Genomic DNA, 25,842 nt, shown 5'->3' with positions numbered 1-25,842 from the left:
TGCCTTCCTGATTTCTTCACGTTTTCTACAGTCAAAGTCACCGTCATGAAAGGGATCCTTTGTTTACATTTATACTCTTCTGCATATTTTTTTTGATCAGGAACTTAAATGCAGCACTTAAGTTTATTGTGCGATCGTTCTCACATTTATCTCCCTTTCTATCTTCGACAGTGGTTGAATGATTTATAATCTTCCTGAAGTCAGATGTATATTTCCAGTCTCTGGCTTGAACAGTTGTTTGATGGTTACTTCCGCCAATGCTTTCAGAAATTCTGAAGAAATGTCGTCTATGAAATCTTCTTGTTGTATCTTCCAAAGCTCGGAGCAACTCTGGGTCTAATGCTGGATCCCCTTTGTCTTCCAAACAGACATTCATTTCTTCTTCTATCACGTCTGTTCCTACAAATCGCACTGACTCTCATTGTACTCTTTCCACCTATACGCTCTCCCAAGAACTGCTTTTGGGCCGATAATGTTGGAATGATATGCAAACCTTGGCGTGAAACCATGGTGATATATTTAACCCAGATGAGAAACAGCTTCTAAGCTCCCAGCGTCGCTATAAAGTGTAGAAAATATTGTTCCATTGCCGAGACCACCTCGATACCTAACCCAAACCCTGCTACATTTCTTTTTGTGGATATATTTGAAGAGTGTGTTAACTAGTTCAGTAGAGTTGTGCACAGAAATGTTTTGATTTACAAGAAACTGTCTGACAAATGCGACATTTCCCGGGTATTCACTTTGCCAATTTCCTATCAGAAAAGAAAACGAAAAGTGAGCTCTGTTTGTAGTGAATATCGAAAATATTTCATTCCCATGTATTCGTGAGAACACATTTGAAATTACGAAACAGTCGTACAAAGAAATGTGCATAACGTACAGATGGTTCAAAATGGTTCAAATGGCTCTGAGCACTATGGGACTTAACATCTGAGGTCATCAGTCCCCTAGAACTTAGAACTACTGAAACCTAACTAACCTAAGGACATCACACACACCCATGCCCGAGGCAGGATTCGAACTAACGTACAGATGTATAAGTACAGTAACCCCATTAGGTAACGTGATCCCGGCCAGTATTCTGGCGCCAGCTGCTTCACGTGTCTGCAACGCGGTTTCGTAAACGTCTCTATGGGAACGCCTCTTCATAGATCTATAGACGGCTACTGATTTCGCCTACAACCATTTGCGCTTCGCAGATGGAAGCTGTCAAAAGCGCTACCAGGTGTTTGGAATTTCCTTAATTTGACTCGACTGTACGATTGTCTTAGTAGTAAAGAATAAATGCATGATGCGGTAATTTTTCACGCGTTTCAGCGTTTATGATGTCGTATCTCTTGAACTATGTGTCAAGCAATGATTTATTTGTGTAGGTACGTTCAGCGGCATAAGTGGGTACTGGAAATATATTGCGAATAGATATATTGCGAATAGACTCAGCAGCAAAGGCGTAATAAATCGACATACACGATGCAGTAGTCTTTCACGCATCTCATTGGCAATGGCGTCATAAGTCCTGAACTGCCGCCTGAACTGTGTTTGAATAAAGTAACGTCAAGATTAAGCGTTTTGAAAATGGCAAGGAATTCTAGAAGTTACTAGCTTTATTTAACATATGACACATTTCATCTGCTTGCGGGAGGCGTGCTATAGGATATGCTAGAGGTGTGACAGCTAACATTTCAGCCATACGTCTCGGTACCTGCGTGCGAAAGGGCTCTTGGATTCCACTGCCGACCGGCTCGGTGGTTTTCTCCGCTTGGGGAGTGTACACAGTGTTGTCCTGACGTTTGTATCGTCAGAACTGAAATCCCCCTATTGAGGTGGCTGAACGGGTACCTCCTGAAAGCCAATAAATTGTGGGGGGAAAAAATCGGCCAGGTAAGGGCACACATTCACTGGCTGACTGTACCTGGTACCATCAACAAATCCGACACGGTTAGTGAATCCAGAAAGCAAACCAAAGCCTGCGTTTTATTGGCAGAACGCTCAGAAAATTAACACGTCTACTAAAGAGACTGTCTGCACTATGCTTGTTCGTCCTCTGTTAGAGTATTGCTGTGTGGTATGGCATGCTTACCAGATAGCATTGGCGAAAGACATCGAAAAAGTTCAAAGAAGGGCAGCTCGTTTCGTATTATCGCGAAATAGAGGAGCGAGTGTTACGGATACGAACGCGAATTGGGGTGGCAATTCTTACACCAGAGGTGTTTTTCTTTTGCGGCGAGATCTTGTCAAGAAATTTCAATCACGAGCTTTCTACTATAAATCCGAAAATATATTACTGTCGCCAACCTACATAGGGAAAAATGATCATCGTAATAAAATATGAGAAACAAGAGGACCCGTGCGAAACTTTCGCACTTTTATAGTTTTAAATAATGACAGTATTTGGAATAATTATAGATGTTGGATAGGGGGACTTGTGGGAATGAAGAGAAAAAATCTTTAGAAATGAAGCGAATAACGTAAAGTAATAACCATGAATTTATTATACGTCTTTATATGTATATTTTCGTGCTTTATTGCTTGTAATTTCTATCTTTCGACTGTAACATTTACATTTACTTGCTGCTGAAGAGAAGTTTAGTGAGAAATACGAATACAAAATACAAAGAAGTAAACAAATGCGAAATGTATAGGTTAGAACGTACAGTTCGCTTCTTTCCCGGTGCATCACTAAGGGCGCTAAAACCTCTAACTGTGTTTTGAGATTTTAATTGTACACTGTACTTTATGTAAACACGTTACCATATGTTTGTTGTTTCGGAAAGTATATTCGCTTAGAAACATCACCTTGTACGACATGCAGAGGTAATGGACTACCGCAGTGATTAATGTTGTAAACAAATTATGCAGTCAATAAATACTTTAAAACAAATAAAGTAGTATTTGTTACAAGATAACATGAAAAGGGAGTCTATTATTCATGATTAATAAGTTAGTTTTTTAAAATATAGGTATGAAGCTGGGCGTCCATGACGCCCATTTGCCTATCATAGTCAAGTCTCTTCTACGTTAAAATTTTCCACAAGTGATTTTAGCACAAATCGGTCTACAATGTCAGAAGTCGGTTAAAATACCTTCTAACGATACCTCATTATTCCCTGTGCGATTAGTGTGAGTTGGGAAAAAGGGATGCTGACTTCTTTTAGAAATAATGTGTATGATCAGAGCTCGTACGGAAAGATTTAGGTGTTCATTTTTTCCCACGAGCAGTTAGAGAGTGGAACGATAGATAGATAGTCTGCAAGTGACTCGAAGAACCCTCTGCCACGTACGTACGTGTGAGTTGTAGAGTAGTCCTGCAGATGTAGAGCCAGGAAACCATATAAATTTGAGTAAGACAATTCACAAGAGGAAAGACCCTTAAAAAATTATTTTCCATGCGTAATGGGAAATAACTGAAAGAAAAAGTATTTCTCTGTTACACGCTCGTGTAGTTATGACTTGGAGACCAATTTCACTGTCAGTGAAATAACGATGGCTGCGAATGCACACTTCGAGTCTTTGCTGTGTAAATTATGATGTTATCAAAGTACTGAGAGTTCGCTGCTTTCATTCTTGACGTAATTGTCTGACACATGCACTTTTCAGATTTTCAGATGTTATGTTTCTGCCTGAACTGGAGTTTCTCGGATGTTATGCTAAACAATGTACTGTTAACTTATTTTATTTGTTTTATGCGAGTAAATTATTTATATTAAAATATTATTGCATAATTTTATTGTTATTAATACTGAAGTCGTACTTTATGTGGCACCTCAAGTTATGTTTGGGGCGGTGGAGAGGGCGACACAGAAATAAATTCTGTTTCGCCCTAGAACTGAACCATGGATGCGCACCTGACTCAAACCGTCTACAACAAGGGTGCTCAACCTTTTAGCCTACCTGGGCCACACTGGAAGAAGACAAGTATTTTTCGGTCACAAACAACATACTTAACACAGCTAACAATAGCTGCTAAGAGGGGGAAAAAATCCGGGATGGCCCAACGAGAGAATAGCAACGTGTGGAGGGAGTTCCAGATGGAAAAAATTCAATTTATCGTAACTACACATAGAAGGAATTTTATGGAATTACTTTTTTTTATGGTCGTACGATAGTAGCCGCTTTGGTACATGTTTTCGGGCACGTGCGACCAGCGGGTTGGACGACCCTGCTCTAAGCCAAGAGGATTATGTGCGAAGAACTCGGTTATGCTTAGGATGATTTGCGATTGACAAATATGTTACTAAAATATATAAAAAAAGGACAAACGTAACCAAATGTCGTGTGACGTGAGATTTTGAGAGAACCGGGAAGCTGAAGGGCGTCGTAAGGCCTGAAGATGCAGTCCACGAGTGTCCAGATGTGTTCAACGAATGCATTCGGAAGCTACGGAGCCAAGTTCGAGGACGGAGTTGCGGCGGCGGTCGCCAGGCGGCAGCACGCTCGGCAGTCGCGTGATTGGCGGCCACTCGCCCCCACCCGCGCGCCGTTCTGGGAAGCGGGACTTATGCCCGCAATAAAACGCGCGGGCGCGCGCGCCGTCACACCACTGTTGGGTTCGCGCCGCGGACAGTCGGCAGGTAGGGTCTGGGAACTGTCAGGCAGCTGGTCCACGGTAGCTTGGTAGTGGTACAAGAGCTAGGCGAGATTGCCGTGGACGACGCGTCTCGAGTGACCAGGACAGGACACACAGACACACGAGTGGTGCGGCAACCAGCATGTCGACCGCAGCGGCAGCGATCTCTGTGCTGGCGTGCGCCCTCCTCTGCGGAGCGGGACACGCCTTCCCCGTGGGAGGAGACATCTCGGACACAAACGCAATGGTGAGTACGCCAGCAGCTGCGGTATCCGTATGCAGGGCACTACGAAACTTCTCTCCGCCGCACTCACAGGCTGCCATACTTCTTATTTTCGCGCTACTCGTGAAGTAGCACTTTGAACACGAAACAAACAGTTTACAAGGGAAGGGTGCAGGCGTAGTTCTTACGCACGTTTAGGATATTTCCATTTCAGCGCTTGTAACGCATTGCAGTTTCTTCCATAAAAACTCTACTTGTTACGAGATGCTTTAATTTTATCTGAGCTGTCTTGGGTAAACTTTAACAAAATCAGTCGGCAACCTTCCGTTATACAGCACATTTCCTACAGAGATTATGAAACTAGCTAACCACTATTGCTTACTTTTTTCGAAACACTTACTTTTAAAAGAAGTATAGGGACACGTAAATTTTACATGTTTGTTTCATCTTCTTGATACAAAAACTTAATATTTGCAAAAAAAAAGTATAAAAATATGAATTTCCTACAGTATATGTTGTAGACCACCCACTGTTTTGTGCTTTCCGTTTATAAGTATGTTTTTAACTTGCTCTTACAATTCTGCACTCTCTGTTACCGCTAATTACTACCGTAGCCTGCTGAAAGAATCCCTCGAAACATCCATAAATCATTAGTTTTACAGATTCTTGTTCGAAGACAAACAGTATGTCGGTCCCGCAGCAGTAAAAACGTAAAAGAAAAGGGATTGAGCATCTCAATATGTGTTTTATCTGCTTATGCTCTACACGTTAGTAAAATTTTCGTCACGGCGGAGAAGACTCTGGAAATATTTCGGACATTTTTTCATGTTCTTTTTGGTAGGACATACAGTTCTTGACTTGGCAACAGCGTACAGTGATTGGAGAAATACATCGGAACCTTTACTGGAAAAAATGAAAACTGTCTTTTTTTCTTGGCAGAATATCTCTAAATCCGTTGACAGTAACGGATAATTAGACACTCAGGCCGGTACAAATAATAGTAATATCTCTTATAGGTGTATTTTCACTATCATTTGGAGGTATTTCGCACGACAGGCTGAACATTGTTGAGTGATAGATACGCACGAATGCGTCATATACGCATTTGTTAATATAAAAAGTTTTCACCATCGCGCGCTTTAAATAGTTGTTTTGAAACCTGCTGAACATGAAAAGCTTTGAAAAATTTCTAATTATATAAGTTTTTTAGTTATTGTTTTGAGTAGAAATTAAAATGAGAACTGAATTAGGTATCTTACTCTCATGGAATAGCGTCAGATGGTCTGACTTTTTAGAAGAATGGTATTGTTGTACAGGGCGTTAATCTGATGTAAGACTAAAGTAGTTAAACTGCACTAAGTAGTCATTAACAACATTTTGTTGGACGTACGACTTTCTTTTATGAACACTGACCGCTGATTCGGCCCCCGAGGTACATTTTGCAAGACTGAGAACGAAGGAAACGTGCAAAGAATTTCACTTTTCTATTACATGACCCTCGATTGCTAACGAGTATAAGAAAATCAGGATACATTTAATGATTACTTGTGTATGCATCTGTCATATGAGTTTTGGTATGCCGTCCAATAGCAAAGTTGCTAACAGACTGAGGGTAGCAGGTACCCGCCCACTTTTGGGCACCGCCGATGGCGCGATATCTGCATACAATGTGGCAAGGACATGTCGGGGCTGGGAGCCAGTCATGAACGAGCGGTCCTTAGCCGCGGTGAGATGACAGCCGGTCTGCCTTTTCGCAGCTGCCGCCGGCGCTCACGACGTGTCGCAAGCCGCAACGATGACGCACAGCCCGACACACGCAACGCGAGCCGGAACACACGCTTCCGTTTGTCAGCGCACGGAGATCGTTCCGGCTTCAATGGTCTAAAGCGTGACTCACCTCCTACTCGCAAACGGAGTTTGAACTTCCGCGCAAAACTCGCTCGGAATTTTCTCGGTCTCTGACACTAATTGTCATTACTTACGGAAGGTACCACTCGTCGACATCTGTATCATTAAAGGCAGGGCTGAAAACCGTAATCTCAAATTTCTTCCTTGAGTTGAGATAACTGTCATAACGAACGCATTGTTTCGCTCGGTACCAAAATACAGAACACAAAACGCGCATGTTCCTTAGTCATATAGGTGTACGTTAAGCTCATGACATCAGACGTTCGCAAATAATAATTTCGTTCACTTAATATGGCAACAGATTACCTTAACTTCCATTACGTAAAGGTGAAGTGCCGTCTCTAATGACCTGGTGCGTTACCTGATCATCGCTAGTGAAGTGACAATTGTTGCATTTCATTTGTTCATTAATAATTTCTTCGAGCACAAACGTCTTAAGGACAATATTTTATACAAGAAAATAAAAACCAGTATGTTTCGCAACCGCTCACGAGGACCCATGATGGCAGGTCTCAAAAGATGCGACGATGATCCGTAAGAAAACAATGAATAAAATTTATCTATCTCCTAGACATAGCATTGAATTGGTAAGATGTATAGTTGCCGACGACAGCCTTTTGCGTCAGAAAAACATACCGGATGCATATAACGTGTTTAAATTATTAAATACTACTTAATTATTAATGTTTTGAACAAAGCTTAAGTTTTGACTTGAAAAGATTTACTTCGTCTGCCTACCAGTTTCTAGATTTTCAGTATTACCTCGAATCCGTGCTTTGTCAGCAGCTATTAATACGATAACGATTTTTCCGAATCGCTTTTTCATTTCTCACTTTCCTGAAAAAAGACTTTTGACCATTGGTGAAGGATGCTCATACGATTTCTCTTCATCTTTCGGGTTCGAATAGTATTTTATTTCCGGGAACTACGTCTCGAAATTTCGAAGTAAATGTTCCTGTATACCGGTGTATACGAAAATACAAACTATCATCATTTTTCACTCCCGTCAAATAGGAAATACAATTCATGTGAATAAATTTCAAATTATTTGCTTAAAAACACATGAATGCGCGATACTGTTTTTCGTCACGCTAAAAGCTTCTTTATCCTGGCAGAACTTCTACAGTACGCGACCGATATCTTCGTGATCCATTGGTAACTAGGCGCTAGTGTAATCCCACGTGTCACACGCTACTACTTCAGTGTTAACTGTTGTTCCTTCTAAAAAAATAGTTTCCTTACTTCTTTCGCTGTAGTCAGATGCGGGGACGTCGCGAAAAATATTGTTGTTTAAGCAAATCCTTGTCTTCTCACCTTTTTTATTAATGAACAATACAAATATGCATTGAATTTTAACATTTTACTAGAGGTTGCTGATAGCTGCCCCTGTGTATAGGTTTTGCTTCACAAGATGACGTCTATTTCACTGGATACACTTCGTGAAAAACCTTTAGCAAAGGTGTTCAGGTTGCGTCCGTTAGCAGCAATATTGGAGAATGCTCTCTAGCGCCGGCAGCCCGTTGAGCGTTCTCAATTGACGCCCAATAAATCTGCGTCAGAGCTCACTTGGCGAAGCTGCCTGCCTTCTCTGCTCATTGGGAACAGATTTCTCAGGCGCCGTTACATCACTGGTCAAAGCGCTTCTCAGTAGGACAGCTCAACAAGACCGCAAGTCTGGTAATGTCCTTCCAAGATGGAAGGCTGGTGCTTAATCTTCAATCTACAACAGATAAGCAGAAGGCCGGTTCATGAGCGACGTACGAATTATTGCTTATCCACACTGCACCAACTTGAACATGGAATTTTCTTTATCTTATCAAATGACGTGGTAGCAAATCAGAAGGTTACGATATGCGTTTGTATTGCGTGACAGGTTTCGTGGAATTGGATTACTTTCATTTTCGAAACTCATACTGTTGAACACAGTCACACACTTTACATTCGAAGCAATAGAGCGTAGTAAACATGGGATTTAATTGCATTCCTTCAGAGCTATGATCACTTCTTCATTTCCTCTACTGAAGAAGTGCTCATAGCTTGAAGGTATGGAGTTTAGATTCAATGTCTACTACATTTTTTAGCTTCGAATGATCGTCCCTGTCATCCATGAATACTGACCATTCCTCTAGCGACACCTTGTAACCCAGAAACATTCAGCTTCCTCTACCGCTGTCTTTTATGTAACACGCAATGTTATAGCTCGCATTCATAAACCACGCGCAAGGTTTTTCATATTCTCTCGCTCGCTCCTTGCGAACTGTTAGTCCTACAGAAAAAATTGAACAGGATCTTCCTGTACGAAATTTAAAGTAGTGAAATATTGTACTGAGATACGCTTTCACTAGAGGCCGTAGTCTTCGAGTTATTCAAGAAAAACGTAGGAAAGTGACCTTCAGACACCCCCCCACTCCCACACTCGGCTCGCACCTGTCAGCATTTCTAATGTGTTGTTCATGGCACTCCCTCTTGCCACTGTTAAAATGTTTCCCATCTTCTAATTTTTTGGTTTTCATTGAGTTGCCTTATTACGCCACTGGCTTAGTCGGGAACTTAGAACTTGTAAAACTGACTTTTGTGTAAATTTTACGTAACAGTTTTGTCAGTTTTAACACCACTGCATCGTTGTATTCGTCCAGCCTTCTGACTCTGAAACTACTGTGCTTTTAGGGTTTAAGTTTGGACGAGCTGGCAACGTTATTAGTTTTATCAAGACGTTCACAAAAGTCGTTTTACGTTCATCACATTCAAGAGCACGGTTGATTTAATAATGTTAACGAAGTAGTCGAATGCTGGCAGGATAATAGCCCAATCGACAGAAACGAAAGGAGGTCGAATATCGGGAATAGTTCGTGTAATAGGGAATTTTTGTACAGTGATAGGAGGGAGTGCCACGAACAACATACCAGAAATCCTGACTAGTTCAGTGTCAGCTGGAGGTGCGTTTGAGGGTCACTTTCGTACGCTTTTCTTGAATAACTCGAAAACCATCATCTCCAGCGAAAATGTATCCAAGTACAAAATTGACCTACATTAAATTTCCTACAAAAAGAACTTGCTCATTTTCTTTCTGCGGGGCCAATAGTTTGCGCATAGCGAGCCAGACTATGAAAATCTCACGCGTGATTTATGAATGCCAGCTATAACATCGCGGGCTGCATAAAATGGCGTCGGTAGGGGCAACTGAAACACCCTATTGTAGTATTGTAGTAGGTAGCGTTATAATAATAATGTCGTGTGACGAGGACCTCCCGTCGGGTAGACCGCTCGCCTGGTGCAAGTCTTTCGATTTGACGCCACTTCGGCGACTTGCGCGTCGATGGGGATGAATGATGCTGATTAGGACAACACAACACCCAGTCCCTGAGCGGAGAAAATCTCCGACGCAGCCGGGAATCGAACCAGGGCCCTTAGGATTGACAGTCTGTCGGGCTGACCACTTTTTTTTTATTTTCATTTTTTGTTCGCTTTAGTTCGTTTAATCTGCTCGGGGCGGACATCGTAAGACATCCATTTAAGATCGTTGTTGATCTATTAACTCAGTTTTTTTATTACAGAGGGCACATTACCCTCTGACCGAACACGCTGAGCTACCGCGTCGGCACCACTCAGCTACCGGGGGAGGACGTAGGTACCGTTAAGGAAATGTTAATTTCAGTGTGCTGCTTGCCCGTCGAGAAAGAGGCGAGGCTCCTTAACGCTGCACCTCTCTTCCCTCTGCAGCAGACCATTAACGAGGCTGCGCTCCCTTGCTTACGGTGCCATCATCCCCTGCGAAGTTGTACTGTGCGTGTAGCGGATAATATACCAGTTGAGGCCGCCTCGACTGCCGCTGACTGGTGTGCAGCAGGTCCCTCAGAGTGGTGCTGGGGAAGGGCCGCGAGCGCAACACGTGCTGGACGGGCTCGCTGCGTGATGTACGCGTCTTTTTGCTGCGTGACGTGGGATTGCGTTCGGGCGCGGCGCCAGCGCTGGCGCGGCTTGGCTTGCTGCTGGCTCGCCTCACATCTGCAGCGTACGGGCTGGGCAGGAACTGTACTCTCTCTGTCTCTCTCTCTGTATCCTCACTCTGGTGGTGGGGCAACTGGCCTTTCAGAGAGAAATAAAGCCACAGGTTGCAGCTGCGCTATTGTGACAGCCACACTCTCGGCGTCCAAAGAGAAAACGCTGTCCAAACAGGTAAGAAAAATTCCGGGCCAACACAAGACGAAACTCTGTCGACGACAGAAAGAGGAGTGTAAATCATGGTGGCAAATTAAGTGTGTAATGAATCTTTCACACCACTGCTCAGTCTGGGCTGTGTTGAAACATTTATATTAAAATTGTCAGCCGGATCTGTACCCCTCTTGCACTTAGTGGGAAATACAACAACGTTGCCCGATTAAGGCAAGACTCCGTATTGACACACGGTTTGTCTGCCAGAGATATCAAATCACATCTGTAAAGCGTATTGGCGAATCGTAACTAGGACTCGGATCTGGGCAAATCACGTGCTTTACGAAGCCACAATCTTCTATCTGCGTCTGTCTTTCTGCCAGAGCGTCAACATCCACAGTGTAGCTTTTTGAGTCGACATTACTTCGTCCTGTAAATCACTGTCTGCCAGTGTGGCCGAGCGGTACTAGGCGCTTCAGTCTGCAACCGCGCGACCGCTACGGTCGCAGGTTCGAATCCTGCCTCGGGCATGGATGTGTGTGATGTCCTTAGGTTAGTTAGGTTTAAGTAGTTCTAAGTTCTAGGGGAATGATCACCTCAGATGTTAAGTCCCATAGTGCTCAGAGCCATTTGAACCATTTTGTAAATCATTCAAGAGCTATCTTTCTTGGTCAAAGATAAGGCATGGAATAACCCGTTATGTTGGAAGAAATAACCTGGCATTCGTCAGGACATATGAGTGAAATGATCGTTTGGCATTGTTGGCCGGGATGTCCCAGTCACGTTCGGCCCCCAGGTGTAAGTCTTATTTCATTCGACGCCACATTTGGCGACATGCGGCCGGTGATGAGGATGAAATGATGACGAGGACAACTTAACACCCAGTTTCCGAGCGCAGAAAATCCCCAACCCCGCCAGGAATCGAACCCGGGCCCAGTGCATGGGAGGCAAGCACGTTACTACCCAGCTAAGCAGGCTGACGTCAGGACATATGGCAGGACACTTGAAACACCTAACAACTTTTAATTTATCTTGTGGAAAGTATTTTCGACATAGTGTCCTGATAGAACTAATAACAATGTGTAAACGTTTTCTTCAAAATTCTGAATTGTCGACACTTTCGGCTTGTAATCATTGTTTATTTTCCAGTATTTGACATTTTATAGCCTTAGTAGACATTTATGAGAGGAAGCCACAAAGCCGTCAAGCCATCAGCATATGACGGAGAAATACTTCTAAGTTTCATGTATGCCCACCGTATGCTGGTGGCTTGCACTTAATCAAGTCAATGGTGGAAAATAATGATTACAAGTGGAAAAGGTTGTAATTTCATAAATTTTATACGGGTGTGGTAACTGCCCGAAGAAAAGTAAAAGGCTATGTTTACTACTACAATTCGTACCTATGTGTGTAGGCTTCTGCGGCTCTTGTCATCTTCAGTAAAACTTCTCCGCCTCAAGTATCATAGACCAACGTTTCGGCGATTCTTTGCAAGTGGCCATCATCCGGTTGGTTAACGTAAATCCAAATGCAACAGAGACTGAAAAGTTCACCTGTTTAAGAACATGAGGACGCAGTAATATTTTCGGAATAGCATGATTAGACATCCGCTGTTACTCAGTCTATAATTCTCTGCTTATCATATCTCTAGAAGACGTGATGAAATTCTATGAATTCCATTCTCAAGAAAATGTATGAAACACAGAGTACCTGTGTGCAGAGGCAGACCAACAAGACACTACCGTGAGACGGAATACTTGACGTTTTCCCGCTGTAATGACTATTCCATAGAGTTTTGGAACTGTTTAAGGATGACACTGACATCTTGCTGCCTTATTTCGACTGAAAATGAGGCAGCGATGTTCAGGAGAGAAACTGGTCTGGCCAAGTTGTCAGCCGAACCGAAGTATTGTGGAAAGATATCGACGTCATCCGTCTGCAGCGGAGAAACCTTACATAACAAGACACAGTACTAGCAAAAAACAGGCGCGAACTGACGTGGCTCCGTGCTTAAATACCGGGACGCTTGGTTTAAGCCTCTTTCCACCCGCACCAGTTGAAACGTCCCCTTAGAAAAATTTATGAATTACTTGTGCTGATAAAACTCTTATGTTATTTGATTTTCAAACAGCTGAACAGAACTGAAAGTACTCAGACATTTCTCTCTTTACTTATTCTGATCAACACTAAACTGACATACAATATTTTTAGCGCAACGCAATCTGATTTTCAATAATCCCTACAAAAGAATGGCCCTGACTAACAATAACCTATACCTTTCATGAATCACTTACCTCACAAAAATCATCGTTACTCGAACTACTGCAATACAGCGAGCGCCAATACTGCCACCTAAAAGATTCTAACTACTGAAGGCACTAACTACTGATAGGCACAGTTAGCAAATGAAAGATTTTGATAGAGAACTAACAATGCATTTACCTTAATAATGTTCAAAAGTCATCATATATATATATCAGTTCATGATATCCAGTATTACAAATTTACTCTTTCTGATGGACACACGTCCAGATTGTCCGCTCTCAAAATTGTGCCATCTCTCTCCCCACATCCACCACCGCTGGCGGCTCACCTCCAACTGCACAACGCTACGGGCTGTTCACATCCAACTGCCCAACACTACAATAGCGGATATTCCAACAATGCCAACCATCCACAGACTGCACACAGCACAGCCAGTGATTTTCATACAGAGCGCTACGTGGCGTTACCGACATAAAAATCTAAACAGCCTACTAAACTAAATAATACAGTATTGTGGTTGACGATCCTACAGCTGTCGAAATATTTTTCGAAACAGATTCGCTGAGTTGCGAATTATTGTAGCATAGTCTGTATTGGGTGTGGTTAGAGTATCTATTGGTAACATATGAAAATTTGTGCCTGACCGGGAGTCGAAGTCGGATATCCCGCTTATTGCGAGCTGTCGCCTTAGCTTTAGGCTATCCGTGCACGCTCTTCGTACCCACCCTAACTTCCATATGTGACGTTTTCTACTTGAGGATGTAGAGAACAGAACATGTGGAAGTTCAGGTGCTCGGATAGCCTAAATCGTAAGGCAACCGCTCGCGATAAACGGGAAATCCTGCTTCGACTCCCGGTGCGGCACAAATTTTCATAAGTCACCAGCGGGTAGTATAGCCATACCCAATAGAGCTGATGACAAAAGAATTCGCAGTTGAGCGAATGTGATTCGCACACACACACACACACACTTTGCTTTATCACTTCAAGTGAGTTCTAGGATGACGTGTCTAATGACCTCCGTATCGACGTAACGTTTCTCTAAAAACCTCCCCCTCTTGTCGTAACTCGATCTCGGATTTGCACGATTCTGCGCTTTTGGCCGAATCGAGAAAACGGATTTGCTGGAAGACCGAAGGCCTTCTCGCCCTCTGGAGGTTGGAGGGTGCCGTCACGCCCCGTCGGACAGCGCCAGCGCCTTGCCGACCTTCGCAGCTCGGCCCTCTTTACAAAATCCGCCGGCCGGCTTTCGTTTTGCAGCCGACCGTTTCCCCGCGATTACAGCCGCCGGCTTTTCTCTTTGCCGCCGGACCACTGCTTTCCGTTTTAGCCTTCACGGCTGTCAGCGCTCTGCTCGTGCATCGGCAGGTGTTGACAAACTCCGCGCGGGAGAAAACATCCCACACAGACCTCGCTCACCGCTGCCGTGCCGCCGCGCCTGGGAGGGAATCGTTTCCGAAGCGGAGACGAGGTGGGCCGCTGGAGGCAGAAGCCAGATCGAGAGAAATGTATCTGGCGTTACTATCTAATCGGGTCAGATAGGTGCTTATCTGCTGCTGGCTCCGACATTAACGGTGGAACAATCGGGACGTAGGATTCGTCGCTCAACTGTGCTTAACTGCTGCCTGCTGCAGCGAGTGGCAAAACGCAATTGGACTTGCAGAAATTTGCTAGTAGTTACGTGATGTTTCTGACTTCTTCTTCATCTTAATCCCGTCTAGTTCAAATTCAAATGGCTCTGAGCACTATGGGACTTAACATCTGAGGTCATCTGTGCCCTAGAACTTAGAACTACTTAAACCTAACCAACCTATGGACATCACACACATCCATGCCCAAGGCAGGATTCGAACCAGCGACCGTAGCAGCTGCGCGGTTCCGGACTGAAGCGCCTAGAACCGCTCGACCACACCGGCCGGCAATCCCGTCTAGTATGGGGTCTTCTGTACTCAGGACAAGGCACATTAATTTTTCACTAAAAAAAAAAGAAAGAAAGACGCACCACGAAGGTATTATCCGAATGGGACGGAAATCAGTAAATTTGATGTACGTGTACAGACAACCAATGATTACAGTTTCAGAAAAATTAGATGATTTATTCAAAAGAAAGAGCTTCACAAATTCAGCAAGGCAATAACGCGTTGAAAAACTGCCTGTTGTCTTCTGTCTCGGGTTGTTCGATCGACGCTCGTCTGATGATTTTTCTGATGTTTCGCCAGCACAAGTGGCTGGAGGTTGAAACTTTGACAATGCCAGACACTTGCGCTGGCGAATCGTCAGAAAAATCATCAGACGAACAACGGTCGAACAACCAGAAACTGAAGACAACAGGCAGTTTGTCAAAAAAATTGTTCAAATGGCTCTGGGCACTATGGGACTTAATTTCTGAGGTCATCAGTACCCTAGAACTTAGAACTACTTAAACATAACTAACCTAAGGACATCACACACATCCATGCCCGAGGCAGGATTCTAACCTGCGACCGTAGCGGTCACGCGGTTCCAGACTGTAGCGCCTAGAACCACACGGCCACTCCGGCCGGCAGTTTGTCAACAAATGGCCACGAAAGGCTTAACAGTTTTGTAACAACGCGTTGGTCCACCTCTGCACCGAGAGTCAGTTTCCAGCCCGCGCACGAAAGGAATGTTTCGTCCAAATGTAACTAGATTTTACTGCAATTTTCGTCGGACTGGAGTTCTTGGAACGTCACTCTATCAGCACAACAGGAGCAAAACGAACGCAATACGAGATCTGATATGTGTTAGAGAACGCAGGCAGTGGCTGCGGACCGTGACACGGGCTGTTGAGTCAGTAGAGCCGGCGCTCTGCAGTTGGCAGTGGCGCCGTCCCTTCGTTGCCAAGTCTTCTTCATTACGGAGGTTCCCCTTGAAAAAGATGTTGGCCGAGTCCCAGCGACGACGCAGCGCGACTGGCAATGAATGAGACACGGCACGGTGCTCACAGCTGAGTCCGCACCAGGCTTCGACGCTTTCTACAAGGGCGTACAGCGATGACGACGATCATGATGGTGATGACATGGGTATCAGTGCGTACAGAGCTTCGTTAGCAGCGCTCTTGCAGTATATGAAATAAATGCTTAGTCAGGTTAAAGTCTTCCCTCGCAACCAATATTCTTGGGAGTAAAGCTAAACTCCGTCCAACATGCCTCGTTAGGCCCAACGGTACCGACCGATCGCCGTGTCATCCTCTGCCTACAGACGTCCCTGGATGCGGATATGGAGGGACATGTGGTCGGTACACCGGTCTCCCGGCAATTGTCAGTTTTCGTGACCAGATCCGCTACTTCTCAACCAAGAAGCTCCTCCATTGGCCTCACAAGGGTGCTTGGCTACAGCGTTCGGCATACCCGGACGGTGATCCATCTAACAATGGAAGCTAAGCCCAACAGCGCTTCACTTCGGTGATCTGTCGGAAACTGGGATTACCACTGCGCCCAGGCCGTTGGCATTTTGTGACAGTGGACACATATTAGAGATCTGGCAACGACAGTACATTCAGTGACTGCTTATCAATGTCTTAATATGAACAATAAAAATTTAGCGTGGGTGGATGCATGTCTACGTTCACATTCATACCCTTTTCTTGCGCTTAAAAAAAAAAAAAAACTAAACGTCGACCTTGCATAATACACAAAATGAAACGAGAATTAACGGGTAAAATGTGCTACGGGTTATTCCCTGATCCGCATGGCTACTTGACCGCTAACGACGGGGCATGAGCCACCTGGCGTGAGAATAGATATTTAGGTTTCCTAATCAACAGATGGATCACTATAATAGTGTGAAAACCTTACAAAAAATCACTCTAAGGCAAAAAAAAAAAAAAAAAAAAAAGAAAGAAACGACGCACCACCAAGGAATTACGCGTATACGAAGGGAACGGAAATAGGCAGATGTGATGTACATGTACACACAAATAAATGATTACAACTTCAGAAAACTGGGCGGTTTATTCAGGAGAAAGAGCTTCGCAAATTGAGCAAGTCAATAACGCGTAGGTCCACCTCTTGCCCATGTGTTTGCACTGATTGATAGAATGCGTCACCTGACACGTTTTCGCTCGTCGTCGGGACTCAGTCTGAAGCGAGACTCAGCACTGAAGACAATTCTACTGCAGTCAATAAGATTCCAGGCCGAAGACGTTGTCTGGAGACGACATGGACGTCAGTGGGACAACAGACCTGTCTGCCACACGGTCCAGCAACAACTAGCGGCGGTCTGGAGTGCCACTTAATTTCATATCAGGACCCCTTTGGTCGTCACCTGTAACACGCTTACAGACAGTGCTCGATGATACTCTACTCCCCGTTTTGTTGCCCTTCATGACAAGCTATTCTAAGCTTACGTTCCAGTAGGGTAATGCCCGCCCGCAGACGATGAGAGTTTCTACTGCGTTTCTTTGTGCTTGCCAAACCCTCCCTTGGCCAGCAAGATCACCGGATCTGTCCCCAATTTAGAAAGTTTGGATCGTTATGGGCAAGGCCCTCCAACCATCTCGGGATTTTGACGATCTAACGTGCCAATTGGACTAACCCATTTTTGTCTTGCTCAATTTTTGGTGCTTTTTCTCTTGAAAACATCACATACAATTTTTCCGAAATTTTAATCATTTGTTTGTCTGTACATGCATATACATCTACCGATTTCCGTCCCATTCGGATAATTCCTTCGTGATGTGTCGGCTTTTTTTGTTTTTTGTAGAGTGTACAACACATCGCAGAGATCTGAGATTAAACTCAGGCATTTTTCCCCACAACATCTCGACCTCTTTCCAACCAAATTCTGTCGAAAAATTTTTATTTTTTTCTCATCGAGATTGGAAACTCGGTTGTGGTACGATATTTTCGTTTCCCTTCTATACTTCCAACACATACTACGTATGTTTCAAACCGGGTTGGATCTTTTTCACGAACAGCGAAGGGACTAAGAACTGTGAAGGTGAGAAGAGTACTTCTTTCTTTCTGTCTCAACATCCAAGTATGTTATGTCGTAATGGAAAATGAAGGAACGTCTCACTTAGCATGACACAGACCTAAGACGAGGAGGCATTCAGCGAGAATAATGTACAGCAGGAAGTGAGTTCAGCCCGCAAAACTACGCTTTTAACTGACTGCTACATTGTCCGCAACTTTCTCGGCCGATAACGGGGAGCGCCAGCGGCAGTGAATCACGCGTGTAGCTCGCAACAGGCGGTAGATAACACGGGGAAATTGGACTGACGCGACCAGGAACTTTACCACAATACTTCGTAACTTTGACAAGGACATACCTGCAAATCCTGCCATTGCCGTTTGCCTCGCGAGCTTAGCGGGTAGCGGTAAGGGGCTTCCATGGGTCGGACGTAGAGATGGACAAGTGAAACTGGCGCATGATCTTCGTTGTCGAGGCACGCATCATTTCCGGAAGCAGAGTCTGTGCCCAAGGCAGGGTCGAAGGCCGAGGTCCTGTGTCCTTCCGGGATTGCCATCGGCCCACGCGTCTCGGACGCGTCCTGAATCGCTCAGCGAGCCCGATATAGCGTCGCCGCTTCAGCATTGCGGCCGCTATGTGAACTCTGCGTTTTAAGAATGAGGTATTGTTCTGCAACAAGATCGCTCAATATTCAAGTTCTGTGTGACCAGAACGGGCGATTTAAGTCGACAGAAACACTACCTTCAGCATTTTGCTTTCTACATGTAATATAGGAACTTCGACATTAGTTTTTAGAAGTTTTAGAAATGAACAAAGTAGATTACTATGTCACATGAAATAAAAATAGTCACAACCAGTAGTTTCGTAACTGTTCTTCACGGCTACAATGAGTGTAAAGACAAAAAGTCATTAGCAGGTTACATTGGTGCATGCTTCACGTTATTCTTCTGATTGTTTATGTAACTTTCACGAATAGACATCATGCATCAGTTGTATACAAAGACTTTGTCGAAGATGCCGATACGTTACTGATTCATTATTTTTTCAATTAGTTGTTGCCTGCACCCATTTAACTGTTGATGTGTCTCAAAAATTTTAGCATAGTGACACCGGACTCACATCACGCCACGCTGCACACGGTTGACGTACTGAGTGGATATAGGTCGCTCAGTTACATGGTTACTGATGTGAATTGAGTCACATCATTTCTGCCCCACAGAGTCTCTATAGGCAACCTACTTCGATCTCTTCTAATTTTTCATTCAAAGTCTAAGGCAAGCTTTTATTTCATCCTTTCGACTTTCTCGTTCCACGTTGCTCCAACTCTTTCTCATTTTCTAATTTTCTCCTTTTCGCAGTATGGCTTGCTTTAGCATTAAAATATTATAACGAAATTTTAACTATTGTGTTTGGTGTTAGACTGGTAGCTGTCTTATCTGCTTTAAAGATGGGAGGACATATCCGCTTTCGGTAGCCCATAGTGACTTAATTTGCAATGCAATATGCATTTCGGGCTTGAGTATTCACATCTGTATTACGTCACTGTTTGTTCGTTGCAGCTTTTTCAGTGGCGTTTATTATAATCTGAAGTGATAATTTCATATGTAGCCATGAGGCCTCGTCTAGAAGTATTTGCATCCACGCTAGATGTCAGGAACAACATAGGTAAACGCCAAAAGGCCTTAACTAAATCCACGGAAATAATCGAATAGATAAATAAATTTTAAAAATGCGTCACAGTCATGACATAATCAACATAAATAAAACGGGAAACACTTGCACGTCATAATAAGCAGCAGAATAAGGAAATTATACCCAAGTCTGATGGTTCAAATGGCTCTGAGCACTATGGGACTCAACTGCTGAGGTCATTAGTCCCCTAGAACTTAGAACTAGTTAAACCTAACTAACCTAAGGACATCACAAACATCCATGCCCGAGGCAGGATTCGAACCTGCGACCGTAGCGGTCTTGCGGTTCCAGACTGCAGCGCCTTTAACCGCACGGCCACTTCGGCCGGCCATACCTAAGTCTGAGTGTGGTAGTAAGATTATCGTTAAAGGCAGTTGTAGTGCCTTGACGCGTTTTCTAGTCAACGAGGAAGTGAAATCGACTATCGCAAACCAGTGAATTCGCGCTGACTTCGTATACACTCTTAGAATAAACAACAACAGGAGCCTTGTCTGAACAAGGTCAGGCGATAAAGTCTCAAGTTATAGCATATATATCGTTGTCGCTCAAAATAACAACCACAAACTGCTGGGTTTTTCTGTGACACTAATCGAGGCTGGACGTAATTAAGCGTTCTTGTTATCGTCATAAGATTTCTCTTCTTCGAAGAAATCATTCTCGCAAGACACTGTCGTTAAAAGTTTACATCCAACAAATTTGTGATTTAAGTGCTTACATTCGGATAGAATACAGAGGGGAAGTCAGCCTTTGGCAGTGAGAATTTCAGCTCCTCTCACGCTGCTTCTTTTGTGGAAAAGTAGCTCCGTTACTGGGAATCGAGTGACACCAAGTGAAGACATTAATGTCACTGTGTTATTGCTTCCAGAATGCTTGTCGCAGATAGCAGCAAACTGACTTTTGTAACTGGCTTTCCTACTGCTCGTAAAAAACATGCAGATCACAAGATACAGTTTCACAGCGGTAGAGCGAAGAATCTTTGTCTTTATTATGAGAATTTTTTCTTGGAATTAAGGCGACACAAAAGAAAGAAAGGAAGGAAGGTTGGGTTTAACATCACGACGACATAGATGTCATTAAAGACGGAGCAGAAGCTCGGGTGGCGTCAAGGATGGGGAAGGAAATCGGTCGCGTCCCTGTCAAAGGAACCTTCCCGAGATTTTCCTGGAGCGATTTATGGAATTCACGAAAACCTAAATCTGGATGGCCGGACGCGGGTTTGAACCGTCGTCCTCCCGAATGCGAGTCCAGTATGCTAACCACTGCGTCACCTCGGCCGGTATAATGAGGTGATTACACCTATTTTTGGTTTCATGCTAAATATTCCTTCCCTTTCTTTGGCATATAGCACAAATTTGGAAAGCGACCTTTTTTTTCGGGGCAGCCAGTCTAACGCTGCAATTGACATTGTCTGAGTGCATAGGAGTTCTTGTTGTCTGTTGTCGAAGAAGGTGTCTGGTCGATTTGCAAGCGCCAACCATTTTCCTGAGTATTACCTTCTGAGACATCACTGGCATTAGGGGTAAACTGCGAATCTAGCACAGCGGTCTTGGAAATTGGAGGTAATCTGTAGTTGCTTTCAGCATATCTGTGGGTGATACCAGATTCGTATCGAGTGGATGAGAGTGACTGTGTAGCATAATGGTGTGCTAATAATTGTTGTGGATGAGTGGTGTATAGGAAGATGGGGCAGTCGGAAATCCGAAGCCGGTTCTTTCAAAGCAGCAAAGGAACGGCAAACTAAAGGTACCACATATGTACGGCTGGCTAGCATTTGTATCTGATGCTTTCTCTACCACAGTATTTGGGCCGAACAGTTCGGTCCCCACAGTGAATTAGCGACCTCAGCCACGGAGGGAAGTCGCTGCCCTTGGTGAAAACACCGCTTTGTGGTCACCAGGGCAGTAGCAGGTGCACTGGCAAACGGCGTGCTCTACCACAGGCGAGCGGGCGGTCCGCAGCATCCGATCCAGCCTCAGGTGTCTGTCGCAACATCCTGTCGCCATCCGCTGTCCCGGCACGCCTGTTGCAATTGGCCTCGTGGGGCAGGTGGCGATTTCACCCACCCGAAAGCGCCGGCGATCCTAGAGAACAGGCGTATGTCGAATCCGCTGCAGCGCGAAACCGAGCACCTACCGGCGAGTCGCTCGTACAGCGAGTGAACACCCGAAACAAAGGAAACAAAAGGACAAGTACTCGAGCCGGCACCAAGAAGCAAAAAAAGCGCCTCCCAGCTTATGTCTGACTTTTCCCGCTGCTGTCCGTCTAAACCACAACGATTTCTCTTAAAACAAGGAAGCGTTGAAGACGAGGAGTCGCGAATTCGACAAATGTTTAACGGCGACGTATGACGAAGTTGAGCGCTCGTCTGGAGGCTAACCTTTCTTCATTTGACCTTTACGCTGCGAGAATAATCGTTGACAGAGCATTTTGTAGGCTCGACATTGGGTTTAAAAGCGTCACGATAAACGGCCCGTGGCTTTGTCGTCACAGATGACTGGAGCAACATAATTTTCCACACTTCCGGATTTTCTTGTGCGTTTGTTGGTATACATAAAAATCCTTCGAAACCGCGGAGAGTTATGCTTATGGTTAAAAGCGACAACCCTTTCTTATGACGTCGCAGGTACAACGCAATCTGATTGCTTCCGCGGTGGAGAAAACTGAACTCTAATTTCGGGAATTAGATTAAGTATTAATATTAGTTAGCTTAGCATCGAGCATATTCACATGTCACTCAGTGTACCTCAACTGTGTGGGAATGAATATAGATTAAATGAACATGGAAAAATTCACTCAAGTCTTGCGCGAGTTAAGATATTCTCTACGTTCCCCGCAAATGTTTACAGTGTTCTGGATGAGGCAAAGCTGGGCAAATTCCAGATTACGGAGTTCGCATGCACTTATCATGTGTATTATATCCATCTACTCTGACATCATGATTTCTTCTTGTAACGAAAACTGCAAATGTACCAACATAACCATTCACAGAAGGTAACTAATCGGTCTTTAATTCTTAGTATTTGTCGGTTTTGCCGTACTGTAATCTGGAATATACATATGAGTCAATATGTCCTCCATATAGATCTTCCGTTGATCGAAACTGGCTCCGATTGCCGCCTTACGCTTCTTCTCAAATAGTTTGGAAACATAGAGATGACATTCCAGATTTTCACTTTGCAGCGGAGTGTGCACTGATATGAAACTTCCTCGGACCGAGAGTCGAACGCGGGACCTTAGGCTTTCGCGGGCAAGTGCTCTAACCGACTGAGCTATCCAAGCGCGAATCACAATCCGTCCTCACAAATTCAATTCTGCTAGTTCCTCGCCTCCTACCTTCCAAATTTCACAGAAGCCCTTCTGGGAGCCTTGCAGCACCTGATCGCGAAAGGCAAAGGTCTAGAGTTCGACTCTCGGTCCGGCACAGGAAGTTTCATAGAGATGTCATTCGACATTTTTGCCAGCTGGAAGAATTTCATCGCCTCCGAACATTAGTATCGGCAACTCTTCCTCTCACATTTTTAATACTCTTTTAAATTCTTCTTCGTGCCATCCGTCACGTCTTCGATATACGATTTTGTTTTTACACAGTTGTTACTCAGTTGTCATTAGACTGCGAATCAATCATTTTTTTCAGTTCCGCCATGCACTCTACAAAGATCAATGTTTCCGTATACTTTTTTCCTGATAGCAATTTCTACACTCATTTGCGAAACCGTCGGTGCCATTTTTTACAGGTCTACAGGACTCAGTCCAAGCTGAATGCAGGTTTCAAACCAGCGATTTCACTTTCCAAGCCAATAAAGGCACCGACCCATGCGATCCATTGGTTAAGGCCTCTCGTTCGAGAGGACAGCGGTACGAATTCCCGTTCTACCATCCAGCTTCAGGTTCTTCGTGTCTCCTCTACACAGCTCAAGGCTAACGCCGGGATGGTGCATTCGATAAGAATGCAGGTGAATTCATTTCTCTTCCTTCCATCAATCAGAGCTTGTGACGTCATTGTAGACACGGAGTAAAAGACTGCTCTACTTTGCTTCCTTTCTGCATCCACATCTGTACATCACTAGTCGCCTTATTGTGTGTGGCTGAGTGTATTTTGTATACCACTGTCCCTTCCACCTTTCCCGTTCCAGCCTCGAATGGTGCACGGGAAGAACGATCAGTGTGGGGTCGAGCCTCTCTAACTTTACCTCCATGTTCTTTTCGTGAGATATACACTCCTGGAAATTGAAATAAGAACACCGTGAATTCATTGTCCCAGGAAGGGGAAACTTTATTGACACATTCCTGGGGTCAGATACATCACATGATCACACTGACAGAACCACAGGCACATAGACACAGGCAACAGAGCATGCACAATGTCGGCACTAGTACAGTGTATATCCACCTTTCGCAGCAATGCAGACTGCTATTCTCCCATGGAGACGATCGTAGAGATGCTGGATGTAGTCCTGTGGAACGGCTTGCCATGCCATTTCCACCTGGCGCCTCAGTTGGACCAGCGTTCGTGCTGGACGTGCAGACCGCGTGAGAGGACGCATCATCCAGTCCCAAACATGCTGAATGGGGGACAGATCCGGAGATCTTGCTGGCCAGGGTAGTTGACTTACACCTTCTAGAGCACGTTGGGTGGCACGGGATACATGCGGACGTGCATTGTCCTGTTGGAACAGCAAGTTCCCTTGCCGGTCTAGGAATGGTAGAACGATGGGTTCGATGACGGTTTGGATGTACCGTGCACTATTCAGTGTCCCCTCGACGATCACCAGTGGTGTACGGCCAGTGTAGGAGATCGCTCCCCACACCATGATGCCGGGTGTTGGCCCTGTGTGCCTCGGTCGTATGCAGTCCTGATTGTGGCGCTCACCTGCACGGCGCCAAACACGCATACGACCATCATTGGCACCAAGGCAGAAGCGACTCTCATCGCTGAAGACGACACGTCTCCATTCGTCCCTCCATTCACGCCTGTCGCGACACCACTGGAGGCGGGCTGCACGATGTTGGGGCGTGAGCGGAAGACGGCCTAACGGTGTGCGGGACCGTAGCCCAGCTTCATGGAGACGGTTGCGAATGGTCCTCGCCGATACCCCAGGAGCAACAGTGTCCCTAATTTGCTGGGAAGTGGCGGTGCGGTCCCCTACGGCACTGCGTAGGATCCTACGGTCTTGGCGTGCATCCGTGCGTCGCTGCGGTCCGGTCTCAGGTTGACGGGCACGTGCACCTTCCGCCGACCACTGGCGACAACATCGATGTACTGTGGAGACCTCACGCCCCAGGTGTTGAGCAATTCGGTGGTACGTCCACCCGGCCTCCCGCATGCCCACTATACGCCCTCGCTCAAAGTCCGTCAACTGCACATACGGTTCACGTCCACGCTGTCGCGGCATGCTACCAGTGTTAAAGACTGCGATGGAGCTCCGTATGCCACGGCAAACTGGCTGACACTGACGGCGGCGGTGCACAAATGCTGCGCAGCTAGCGCCATTCGACGGCCAACACCGCGGTTCCTGGTGTGTCCGCTGTGCCGTGCGTGTGATCATTGCTTGTACAGCCCTCTCGCAGTGTCCGGAGTAAGTATGGTGGGTCTGACACACCGGTGTCAATGTGTTCTTTTTTCCATTTCCAGGAGTGTATGTAGGAGGAAGCGACATACAGGGTGTAACGGGTATAAGTGTAGATATTTGTATGTGTGTTACGTTAACATGTACATACATCAGTGTGCTGCCTGATTTTTTTCTCTGCATCTAACAGTCTTCCCACAAAAATGTTACAAACTTTATGACCTGATGTTTTCTCCATGGTCGTAACTGCACCTGTCAGTATAGACTAACAGTTTTGCGTCCTTGTACCACACCAACACTTGACCTGCTGCCCAGGGGAAAATAAGCATTAATAGCTTGCTCTCGCCACGTGTACTCGGAAGTAGTAACTAATCTAAAAACATGCTACTGCAAATAGCTATAATTGTTAGTCTACAAATGAAGCAATGTTGTTCAGTGCCCTGTCTTCAGTCACAATAGAAACGTCTGCACTGCACTACACCCGTTACACCCTGTACTGGTTAGCGCATCTAGAAATGTGCGCTCTGGGAATT

At 44.9% G+C, this 25,842-nt stretch overlaps 1 protein-coding gene across 4 annotated transcripts in view; it reads left to right on the top strand.

Annotated features, from left to right (window-relative positions):
* The first annotated feature begins 4,544 nt into the window (after window positions 1-4,544).
* The window catches only part of LOC126457117 (matrix metalloproteinase-14), a 158,497-nt gene continuing 137,199 nt past the window's right edge, over window positions 4,545-25,842 (top strand). For all 4 annotated transcript variants that reach the window (XM_050093170.1, XM_050093171.1, XM_050093169.1 and 1 more), the window contains exon 1: window positions 4,545-4,817. In XM_050093170.1, the coding sequence (XP_049949127.1) occupies window positions 4,713-4,817 (105 nt within the window). In that variant the 5' untranslated portion in view covers window positions 4,545-4,712. The remainder of the gene's footprint in view (window positions 4,818-25,842) is intronic.

This window comes from Schistocerca serialis, chromosome 2 (genome assembly GCF_023864345.2).
Source record: "Schistocerca serialis cubense isolate TAMUIC-IGC-003099 chromosome 2, iqSchSeri2.2, whole genome shotgun sequence".
Classification (NCBI taxonomy): Eukaryota; Metazoa; Arthropoda; class Insecta; order Orthoptera; family Acrididae; genus Schistocerca; species Schistocerca serialis.
Note: the sequence above shows the minus strand (reverse complement) of the source record. Positions and strands in the feature narration are given on the sequence as shown.